We start from the raw sequence: 12,214 nt of genomic DNA, 5'->3' as shown, positions 1-12,214 counted from the left end.
ACTGAGCTTGAGTTTAGCAAAAAAGGTGCTAGATGCAGAGACAAAGGATCTCTGCTCCCATCCCATTCCTGCCACTAATTGCCGTGTGACCTTGAACAAATTGTTCTATCTGTGCCTCAGTTTACTCATCTATGAAGTGAGGGGAAAGGCCTATGACTCCCACCATCTCTATGTGACTTGTGGCAGATGGCTGTCTCTGGGCATCAGGGCCCAGCTGTGAATGACAGGATTTGTTGCTGTTCTTGGTCAGTGACCCCGTTTGGGATTCTCTTGGCAAACACAGGAGTGCTTTGCCATCTCCTTGTCCAACTCACATTACAGATGAGGAAACGGAGGCAAACAGTGTGAGGTGACTTGTCCAGGATCACACTGCCAGTTAGTGTTAAGGTCCTCCTGACTCTAGGGACAGCTGTCTAACCCTATCTCATGATTGGATTAGACTAGATGACCTCTAAATGCTCTTAGCTCTTCCATTCCAGGTTCTATATTACTCCACATATGCATCCCACCTCTTCACGGAGTAATCCCATTCACAATCACCTTCTCTCTCTTCTAAAACCATGGTGTACTTTGGGTCCATGTCTTCATTCTACACTCAGCACATATATCTTACATCTTTGTGTGTGTGTGTGTGTGTGTGTGTGTGTGTGTTAATGTAATGTTCTATTTCTTCCCTTGGATTGTGAGATCCTTAGTATAAAGGTTGTGTTTTATGCCTCTTGGTGTCCCTAGCATACAGTGGGGTGTCTTACACATAGAAGATGTTCTATCAAGCATCTGCTGATAATGATAGATTAACTAGCATCATGAAAGTTAATACACTTTCAGGATGGCAATCAAATATTATCAAATTCAATAATTAATGCTGTGCTAAAACACTTTTTGTCAAATGTTCATGACTCTGGGTTTGAACTAAGATATTCTGACACTAATCCAATGAATAATACCATTCAATCTATCAGTATATATGTTTTGGCCAGGCATTTCATATGGATGACAAGCCAGATAAGAACTGAAAGAGGAAAAAAAGGAAGCTGAAATGCATTTAGGAACTGTCCACAACACAACACACAAAGATCCCAAACTGCTGCCTGAAACAAAAATCCAACTTTTAATACCAATGTTCTTCCAGAAATGCTATACGGTTTTAAATCATGAAAGAAGCAAAAATGAGAATGTCCTAAAGTAGTCAGTCTGCTAATAGGCATTTTGTAAGTACCTACTATGTGTCAGGCACTGTGCTAAGTGCTAGGCTTGCAAAGAATGGCAAAAGAGCTCTCGAGGAGCTCACAATCTATTGGGAGAGACATATAAACTATGCACAACTAGAATTCAGAGTAAATAGAAAATAATACATAGAAAGAAGGCACTCAGACTGAGAAGGGCTTCTTGTAGAAGACAGGATTTAGCTAGGATGTGAAGGAAGCCAGGAAACCAGTAGGCAAAGATAAGGAGGGAAGAGCATTCTAGTGATGGGGAACAACCAGTGAAAAGGCCCAGTATTGGGAGATGGGCTGAGGAACAGCCAGGAGGCCAGACTGGATCTAAGACTATGTGATAGAGTATAAAGACTAGGATGACTGGAAAGGTGTATAGATTGGGGAGGGGAGGTAGCTAGGGGAAGGGTAGTAACTGGAGGAAGAAGAGCTAAGTTATGAAGATTCTGAATACCACACAAGGATTCTGTATTTTATCCTGCAGCTAACAAGGAGCCTTTAAAGTTTACTGAGTGGGGAATGACATTAAATCTGTACTTCAGAAAAATTACTTTAGCAGCTGACTGGAGAAGGACCAGAGGGGACTTAGGACAGGCAGCCTTACTTGCAGCTAAGGCAGCAGTCCAGGACAGGGGGCTGAGCGCCTGTGCCAAAAAAGAGCCATTATTAGGACAAAGGTAAAACCAACAGACCTTGGTAGTAGAATGGTGAGTAAGAATGGTGAGAGATCATGAAGAGTTGAGGATGATCCACAGGTGGCTAACCAGCATAACTAGAAAGATGTCAATAACAGGAAAGTTTGGAAGGAGAGAGGTTCTGAGAGTGAAATAATGCATTCGTATTTGGATATGCTGAGTTTAAAATGTCTGTAAAACATCTAATTCAAAATGTCTAAGCAAATGAAAATGAAAGAGAAACAATTCTTGTAAATTGTTAAAAGACCCAGAGAAAGGCCTGTAGCACACTGGGTTGATCCTTTTTTGGAAGACTATTTGTAGAGGGGAAGGACATGGGACACAGGGACAAAGATCACATAGGATTAGAAGGCATGGTTAGGAGCTAAGCAGTACTACTGGAGTGAATACACATTTCAGTGAGATCACAAATACATTTAAGTATTGAAATAGCAAGCCATTTTATATTTGAATTTCCTAAGGTGAGAATTTTGTGGATGTTTTATCTCTCTATCAATATTTTCATGAATGTAAATCATTACAACCAAGATGAAAGTTACCACTTAAGCTTAGAAGACGTACGGAGTGGGAAAAGCTATGGATCTGGAGTCAGAAGACATGCTTGAAGCCCAGCTCTGCTGCTTGCAGCACAGTACGCTTGTAAATCTATCAGGGGCTGTTTCCTCATTTGTAAAATGAAGAGATCAGATTAACATGTCTAGGATCTCTTCTAGCACTAAAACTCTATGATCATTCTTAAAAGAGCTATGAAATACAGCTCCTTCTGGAAGAACTTGTGGTTCTTTTAGTCCAGGTTAAGGCTTTAATTCTAAGACACTTATCTATAGTCCTCAAACTTATCTATGATCCTAGATCACATTCATTCTAGGAGCTCCAAAGTGACTGCAAAGTACAAAACATCAGAACTTCTTCTTCTTCTTCTTCTTTTTTTTTTTTGCTGAGGCAATTGGGATTAAGTTATTTGCCCAGAATCACATAGCTAAGAAGTATTAAGTATCTGAGGATAGATTTGAACTCAGGTTCTCCTGACTTCAGAGCTATCCACTATACCATGCAGCTGTTCCAAAACATCCAAAATCTTAAAGTTTATTTGTTCCAAATGTTAGTATTGTGGATTTAGGCGCCCTGGACTTAGGGTTCTAGATCCCTTTCCCAACTCCACACAAACTTATTAAGTTCTATCTTATTATCTGGTAAAAATAATACTAGCCTTCATTCAGTTAATGGGTCAGCCAAAAGCATTTATTATGCACCTCCCATGTACTATGGATTATGTGAAGCGCTAAGGAAAAAGGGCAACATGAGAAGACATTCCATTTAGAGATAGTGAATTCCTAAAACCTGCCTTTTAAACTGGATAACTTGAAAGCCAATACTAACTGTGCATATACTGTTGTCTTACTATTTCAGATGTTGTCCAAAGTCTTCAGATGAGTAATTAAAGATTGAGGAAAAGGAACCATGGGTCTTTATTGGACAGCACTGGGCAATTTAAAAATAGAGATTAGAGAAAAGGGTAAAGTGTATATCAGGTCATAAATCAAAGACTTAGAGCAAGAAGTGACTTTAGGTCATTTAATCCAACTTCTCCATTTTATACATGGGAAAACTGGGGTCCATATTAAGTGTGGGCTTAACCCTCACCCCCACCCCAGGAAGCTGGGGCCTGGCTCACACATGAGCAGCAAGTCTGCCCCAGCAGCCCAAGACTTGGATTCCCAAGGCAGCCCCTTCCTGCAATATCACTGGCCTCCCTATTTCTCCTTCCCTTTCTTACAAACAACAAACGCACCTCTACAGAAGATGAGTGTCCAATCAAATCTCCAATAAGCTCCAAGGAACACACAGTACCATTTTCTTGTGGTTTTTTAATGATTTGGTTTGCTGGTTTGTTCACCCTTCCAAATCCCCACATGTTGAAAAATCCTAGAAAGACACAAAATCATTATAGTCTGCCAACAGAATCTTGGTCTGTGACTAGCAATACGTACATATGGAACATGAGATGGGAAAAAGAGAATAATGCTCATTATTTCTAAACCTGTCAGCTTTGTCCCGTTTGCTGCCCCAGCATGCCCCCTGGTGGCAGTGGAATAGAGGAAGAAAAGAAAGAAAAGGCTTGCAGGAAGCCACAAATTGAGTTGGCAGCTGATTAGAGAGAAGATTAAAAAAGAAGAAGAAGAAGAAGATAGGTAAAGGGTTTATGTCAGAGATAGGAAGAGCCTCCAAGCATACTGAACCCAATCCAAACTTTGACATAACGTTCAAGAAATCTATGATTAGAGAAAAAATTGGTACCTAAATATCAGATATATATAAGTACAGGCCCAATGTAAGCCTCTCCAATAAATATCATTGAAAAAAAAAATGTAGGAAAAAAAAAACTAACTTGAATACAGGGCAGATTCAGATTGCATATAGAGCAAACTGAGGGACAGAAGAGGCTGTATTTGGATCTGTAGAGTAGGCCAAATAGCCAAAAAACTCAAAACTGCATAGAAAGACCAGCTTTTGATTCCTTGGCCAGAAATATCTTTCAAACTATCAATTAAAGTGTTCAAATCCTCCCAGGTTTTTGTTTTCATATTGAATTTTTTTTTTTTAATTTTTAGAAAGAAAGAAAATACGAGGGCCTGCTGAGCCTATCAGCCAGTACCATTTGGACTTTTGCTCAATACTATTTAAAAAGATACTTAAATAAATAATAATTAATAGCCATTAGTTTCACAAATGTGGGAGGAGTGTTAGGAAAATCTTAGATTTGGTCTCCAAATACAAATTCTATGTATGACCAATTAGAATTACAAATACTAAAATGAATAATCATTTTTGGCCTTGGCTTTCAAGATGTAACAATGTTCTCTCATAACACAGGGCAGTTCTGGTTGACTTGCAATAGGATAAAAACAATGAAGCAATTACCATATAAAGACATATTAAAAAGGAAATCAAAGGATTTTGTAACTACTATTTTTGGAAGTGTCAGCTTTGACTACAACCAATACAGTTTTTTCTTTTAAAATAAATTTTGGGTACAGTTTACTTTTACTTATTTTAGCCTCATATGGTTACTAATGAACTTTCATTCTTGTGTTTCATTTTTTAAGAAGGAATGGTAAGAAACTTCCTCTTTGGGGAAGCACAGACCTGTTGGCACAGGTTCAGCTGTCAGCTGCTGTTTTTCCCGTAACTCCCAAATGCGAACACTGCCATCTTCTGAACAAGAGATTAACTGCCTGTTGAAACAAAGAGACTATAATATAGACAGAGCACCACTGGGGCAATTCAATGCAGGGCATAGAGTATTTATAAAGAAAGAGTCAGGAAGGTCTCTGGGAATGCTTTTATTCTCTTCTGAGTAGATACTTTAAAAATATCACTTAACCCATCTTTCCAATGAGAAATAATGATTATGTTAACATTTTAAATATTACATTATCTCTGTAGATTGAGCAAGCCAATTGCATTTCATCTAAATCTGTAATCTTTGCTTTTAAAAGTTCAGGAAAATAGTCTCCTTTTATACTCAGCCTTTCTTTCCTTTACCTCCTTTCTCCCTCACACCTATTTTCTCCCTAAACCCCACTTATACGAAAAATAACAGCACTTCTATAAACTAGAAAGTCAGAAGAGCCTTGGAGTAAAATCCTCTCAGGTAACCTAAAATCTACAAATATCTACTTTGTTGCAGTGCAAAAGTGGAAACAAAAGTATGGCTTTATTATGAACAAGATTCGTGACAAATACATTTTGGTTGTTTCTCCAAAAAACCATTTTTAAATCCCAAGAGCTTAGTGACTTCTCAGTCTCTGAAATTAGGAAATACAATAAGATTGTATAATTATTTTCAACTGAATTCTTGATATGTTTAATTATATTATTCAAAAGATCCTGTAGGAGGGAATGATGTGGTAGTCTTCAGTGTCAAAAGAATACAATCTGTCAAGTCTGGAAACAGAAAAATTTGCTACCAGAAAAAACTGGAGCCACCAGGCATCTCTCGCATGTCATACCTGTTTGGAAGTTTGGCGATGTGCAGGATAGTGGAGTCATGTGCAGTTTTCTGGAAGGCAATCACACGCTTCATTTGAAGGTTATACACGTATAAGCCCCTTCCAACAGCAGCAAACAAATACTGGGCACAAAAAAAGGTGCAAGAAACAGGTTTCAGAAATAGACATAAAACTAGTATTTGATAGAAGCGTTGTCTCCCTTCCCTATACTTAGCCTTTCAACCCTTGTTATTGTAGACTTCAGAGAGCAGTGAAAAATGTCAGACTACTAAGGAAAGGTCAAAACATTTCCAAGAGGAGAATGGAGAAGCCAATATAAAGAAAGTTCTGGCTGTCACACCAATCACAATCCTTACCAAGCTTATTATCAAATCATTATCAGTGGAGAGAACAGCAGGAACTAATGACTGATATACTTTAATATAAATCACAAGGAAAGATTACAATTCAAATCCCCGGTTGTATACCCATAAACATTTATTACGCTCCTATTATTGGATGCAAAATCAAAAATGAAATAGCCCCTGAGCTCAATATATTCTCTGGGGAAGACTGTAAACACACAGGTATACATAAAGTAAATATGCATACATATAGGTATACACAAAGTAAAATGTAATGTAGGTATGGGAAGGGACCCAGGACGACACCTTAGCTTATAATCATAGTTGGCAGTAGGACCAGGATAATAATTCAGCATTTTACCTCAGGTAAGCTTGCTCATTTGTAAAATGTAACTGTCACAGAGTTGCTGAATGATCTAGCTACCCACCATGCATGGAAAGCTCTCCTTCCTCAACTTCACCTACTGACCTTTAAGTTCCTTTAAAGCTTCCTTAAGTTACAACTAAAACCTCATCTTTTACTGGAAGCTTGTTCTAGTGCCTTCCCTATGCTCATGATTCTTTTTTCCTGTAGATAGCCTGCTTTGTATATATTTGTTTGCATGTTATACCTCTCATCAGACTTTAAGCTCCTTGAGGGCAAGGATTGTCTCATGCCTCTTTTTGTAGCCTCAGAACTTAGCACAGTGTCTGGGAGGGACAAAGTAGACTCTTAATAAATGTCTATTGAATGAAATGAGATGATGCATTTAAAATATTTAGAAATCTTAAAATGCTACAGAAATAGCAGTTGTCATTATTATTATTGCTCTTGCTTTTTTCACATACTTGACACTATAACTATAAAGAAGAAGCTGCTTAACTTCTTGTCCAGATAAAAGGACCACTAAAGTTTGCCCCTAGTAGCTTATGAAATTAATGGAATCTACAAATAATTAAGGACTTTAAGTTGCAATTTTACAATACTATCCAAAGTTCCTGTTGGAAGTGTTGTTCTTACACTGCCATTTTTCCAAATAAGACTATATTGCGACTTTCTTACAGTTTTCTCACAGAGATTTCATCTTTATTTAACATTTCTACAAAACAGGAAAAGCATGCATTATTATGCCTATTTTTTTTTTTCAGATAAAGAAACTAAATTTGAGAGAATTCCAAGTCAAGCACCTAAATGCAAAACTAAAACTCAGGTAAGAAATTCTAAGCCTGGCACTCTTCCCTAATGTCTATTTGCCTTTTCTTTAGAAATTTTTCTTAACTTTCCTATGCTTTTTAAAACATTTGTCTTACTTCTGGGCAAGATGGCTGCCTGAATGGAAAGCAAGTTGCCCATCTCTCACATACCTAGTCCAACAAAAGCCTGCAGTTTACACTGGACTGGATAATGATCAAGAAATAAAACAGTTATAAGTCACTTCTTCTGCTCCAGAACTGCACAAAAGGTCAGCAAAAGGGCCCCTGACAATAGGAAAGAGGGCTCTTTTAGCAAAGCTAGTTTCCCAGCATGACTTGTGACTAGACAAATGTAGTTTACAGTGTTCTGTGTCTAGAGGGCAGTAAGAGTGAAGAAATCCTAGAATGGGGACCACCCATAGCTCCAAAAGATCTAGGATGAATTATGTTATCACCTTCTGACAGAGTTAATGGACACAAAGTGCAAGTACAAAATTTAGGTGCCACTGTGTGGATGTTTTGTTTGACTATGATTATTTGTTCCAAAGGATCAATTTCCTTTTTCTTTCTTTCCTCCAGTTTGTAATGGAGGAGAAGAGAAGATTGGGAAGAGAATAGCAATAATGATACCAAAAATGAAGGACATTGTTACACTTTTTAACAGAAGAGAACTGAACGAAGTTCAAAAGACAGCAAGCAAAACAATTTTGAAAGTAATATAGAATTTATTATAAACTTATATTATTAAAACAGAAGTATATCATCATTACAATAGACTTTAAAGATATAGACTTGTTTATTTGAGAGTTCATTTTTAGCAGATTTTAGCAGAGTTAAAAAAAATTTTTTAGCAGATTTAAAAAATATAATTTTTCCCTTTGGCTCTAAACCATAGGATTTAGGTATAATGCATATTTTTGCGATGTAGTTAATCTTGTTTGTACATTTTCAGCAGTAAAAAATATTCACAAATAAGAATAAAAATATTTTCAGTACACAGACATCATCTCGTCCAGTTTCCCTGTTTTGCTGGTAAAACCATGAATGCCAAGAAAAGTTAAAGTGACTGGCTTAAGAAATTTAAAATAATTTATGTAAATGAGAAATGCTTACTTTGGTCATTATATTCTTATATATTAAAGTAGTAGTCCTTTGTAAGAACTTACAAAACAAAATTTAATCTTATTAAATTTAACTTTTGTAAACTAAAAAATAATATGAAATGGAGATCCATTGTTTCATATAGAATACTTTTTTGTGTTCACTGTGCAACTGAAATTGAAATGCCACGATTAAAAAAAAATTAAGTATTCATCTTTCTTAATAGTAAATTGACCAAAGAATGTCCCCCCCCCCCAAGAGGGTACCTTTACAAAAACCATCCTTAGAGCTTGCCCCACACTTGTCTCCTGAGTTCATCTTATTTTAGGGAATCTTTAGTCCATACCTAACTCCAAAACTAACTAGGTCACAGCATATCATATTCACCAAGGTCTTCTGCACAAAGTACCTCAACCTTTACCCATTCTCCTCATTTCCAAAGCCAAAGCCAGGGATCACTCAATATGTACACCCCAGCATTCATACATATAAGGAAATAAAGCCAAACTGACTTGATATGATTACCAGTAAAGTGAAAATGGTTAAAGTGGTTGGCAAAAAAGATGGCACAATTTCATATTGTACCAAAGAAGAACTAGAGATCACTACTGACCACAAAATAGAAAATTTTGATTATATCAAATTGAAAAGTTTTTGTACAAACAAAACAAATGCAGACAAGATTAGAAGGGAAACAATAAACTGGAAAAACATTTTTACAATCAAAGGTTCTGATAAAGGCCTCATTTCCAAAATATATAGAGAATTGACTCTAATTTGTAAGAAATCAAGCCATTCTCCAATTGATAAATCGTCAAAGGATATGAACAGACAATTCTCAGACGAAGAAATTGAAACTATTTATAGACATATGAAAATATGCTCCAAATCATTATTAATCAGAGAAATGCAAAGGAAGACAACTCTGAGATAGCACTACACACCTGTCAGATTGGCTAGAATGACAGGGAAAGATAATGGGGAATGTTGGAGGGGATGCCGGAAAACTGGGACACTGATGCATTGTTGGTGGAATTGTGAACACATCCAGCCATTCTGGGGAGCAATTTGGATCTATGCTCAAAAAGTTATCAAACTGTGCATACCCTTTGGTCCAGCAGTGTTTCTACTGGGCTTATACCCCAAAGAGATACTAAAGAAAGGAAAGGGACCTGTATGTGCCAAAATATTTGTGGCAGCCCTGTTTGTAGTGGCTAGAAGCTGGAAAATGAAAGGATGTCCATCAATTGGAGAATGGTTGAGTAAATTGTGGTATATGAACGTTATGGAATATTATTGTTCTGTAAGAAATGACCAGCGGGATGAATACAGAGAGGACTGGCGAGACTTACATGAACTGATGCTGAGTGAAATGAGCAGAACCTGGAGATCATTACATACCTCAACAACGATACTGTTTGAGGATGTATTCTGATGGAAGTGGATCTCTTCAATAAAGAGAGCTTTAATTGATCAAAGATGGAAAGAAGCAGCTACACCCAAAGAAAGAACACTGGGAAATGAATATAAACTGTTTGCATTTTTGTTTTTCTTCCCGGGTTATTTATACCTTCTGAATTCAATTCTCCCTGTGCACCAAGAAAACTGTTTGGTTCTGCACACATATATTGTATCTAGGATATACTGTAACCTATTCAACATGTAAAGGATTGCTTGCCATCTGGGGGAGGGGGTGGAGGGAGGGAGGGGAAAAATCAGAACAGAAGTGAGTGCATGGGATAATGCTGTAAAAAATTACCCTGGCATGGGTTCTATCAATAAAAAGTTATTCAAATCAAAAAAAAATTTTCATATTGTAATATCAATATTACAAAGAGATAATGAATAGGATTTCTGTTTTGATCTCTCAAGAATCAAGTGTCTTTAAAATAATTTTTATTATCTTTGGAGCTAGAAGATGCAACATTTAGACCTCAATCAGGATTTAATGACTTGCCAGAGCTCAGTTCTGACTTGCCTTAAGACCATGTGGAACATTCAATTGCAAGGCCAAAAGATATAGTTCCCTTCACTTCAGAACTCAATCTTAGAGATGAGTTAGTGGAAGGAGAGATGTTACTCACGTTTCCAATTTCATTTTGTCTTACTGGGAAATATATTACTATTCATGTAAATGCTGGCTAGAATATTCTTTGAGTGAATGCTGAATGAAACCTCAAATTTTAATGAAATAATGTAATAGAACCAAAATTGTAAATAATATTTTAAAATTAAAATCAGAGCCATTTATCAATTTTCTTGCCAGGGAATAAGAAATCAAACATAAATAAACTATTATAATAGATATTTAAAGCTAACTTCACATCAGAGCTATTATGTTCCAAAAGAATGAGAAAATTCTGAGACACAAACTGATATTCAACTAGGGAATTTTTGAATAATGCCTAACTTAAGGATTAAAAAGGAAATGTAAACCCAAGATCCTTGTAACATAAGAAGCAAGCTTATATTTAATGGAAAAGGCACTATATTAGGAAGCCCAAGGCTTAAGTTCTATTCTGCCCTGACTAGGTGATGCTGAGTCACAGAATTTCCTGGGCTTTAGGTTCTTTATTTATAAAATGACGATAAAAATACCTAAAATAGGATATTGGATCAGATGAATTCAATCTATGATCTATGGCCTACTTTGTAGGTTTTTACCTCCTCATCACATGTGAAATGATGAATGGAAATTTCATTTGGTTTTTGACAGAGCTTAATTTCTTGCTGTGTATCCAGTTGTAGTGAAAGGTCCCAGAAGCTGCGTTCATAGGCCTGCATTGTCCAATCCAAGGCATCCCAGACAATTAGCTCCCCAATGTGGGAGCCTGTGACGAAGCTCAAATCTAGGCAGAATTTAGACAAGTCTCATTAGCTACCACCAATGAAGATAAGCTTCTTCTCAAAGTACATGAATCATCTAAAACATTTTCTGATTAAACACAGAAAATTAGTTATCCAATATGATAAAATATTATCTTATTGGAAATTTAGTGTTTACTTGATAAGTCTAAGATGTTTATTCATTAACCACTATCTCTTCTTTGATTTTCAACCTCTCCCAGCCCAAGTTCCCCCTATTCTCGAAAAGAACTTTTGCGGGATCTTACACCATTCTCTGGCTATCATCCTATATCTCTCTGCTCCTTTTTAGCCAAACTCCTGAGCCACAAATCCAGAGTATGTTCATAGCACCCACTGATTCTTACTATGACTTTGGTTAAATCATTTAAATTTTCTTAGCTTGAATTTTCTCATCTGCAAAATAAGAGGGTTGGGATATATGATCTCTGAAATCCTTTTCTAGATCTCAATGCTTGATCTTATGAATTATTAGATGCTTTACAAAAGCACGGCATTATTGTCACCATCATCATTATTCCTTCTAACCCATATTAATAATAAAATCAACACAACCACATACTTAGCACCTCATGAACACATAAAGTACTATGATTCATTAGTTAATCAATAAACATTTATTAAATGTTTTATCATGTGATAGCCTCTGTTCTAAGGCTAGGAATATAAAATAAAAAACAAGAACAGAAGAACATGATCCCAGATTCCAAAGAGTTCATATTGTATGGTAATTTAACAATTCTACTTAACAAAACAGAAATTTGCAATAATTATAAATGCTGTCTTCATCAATATGTAAGTTCCAG

The 12,214-nt window shown here is 36.4% G+C and overlaps 1 protein-coding gene across 2 annotated transcripts in view; it reads right to left on the bottom strand.

Moving 5' to 3' along the window:
- The window catches only part of WDR41 (WD repeat domain 41), a 71,844-nt gene that overhangs the window by 5,564 nt on the left and 54,066 nt on the right, over positions 1–12,214 (bottom strand). For both annotated transcript variants that reach the window (XM_051991854.1, XM_051991861.1), the window contains exons 9-12: positions 11,208–11,392; positions 5,926–6,047; positions 5,060–5,148; positions 3,705–3,838 (exon numbers count right to left, since the gene is read on the bottom strand). In XM_051991854.1, coding sequence (XP_051847814.1) covers positions 3,705–3,838; positions 5,060–5,148; positions 5,926–6,047; positions 11,208–11,392 — 530 coding nt within the window. The remainder of the gene's footprint in view (positions 1–3,704; positions 3,839–5,059; positions 5,149–5,925; positions 6,048–11,207; positions 11,393–12,214) is intronic.

This window comes from Antechinus flavipes, chromosome 1 (genome assembly GCF_016432865.1).
Source record: "Antechinus flavipes isolate AdamAnt ecotype Samford, QLD, Australia chromosome 1, AdamAnt_v2, whole genome shotgun sequence".
In the NCBI taxonomy this organism is placed as follows: Eukaryota; Metazoa; Chordata; class Mammalia; order Dasyuromorphia; family Dasyuridae; genus Antechinus; species Antechinus flavipes.
The sequence above is the reverse complement of the archived record's forward strand: the minus strand, read 5'-3'. Positions and strand labels throughout refer to the sequence as shown.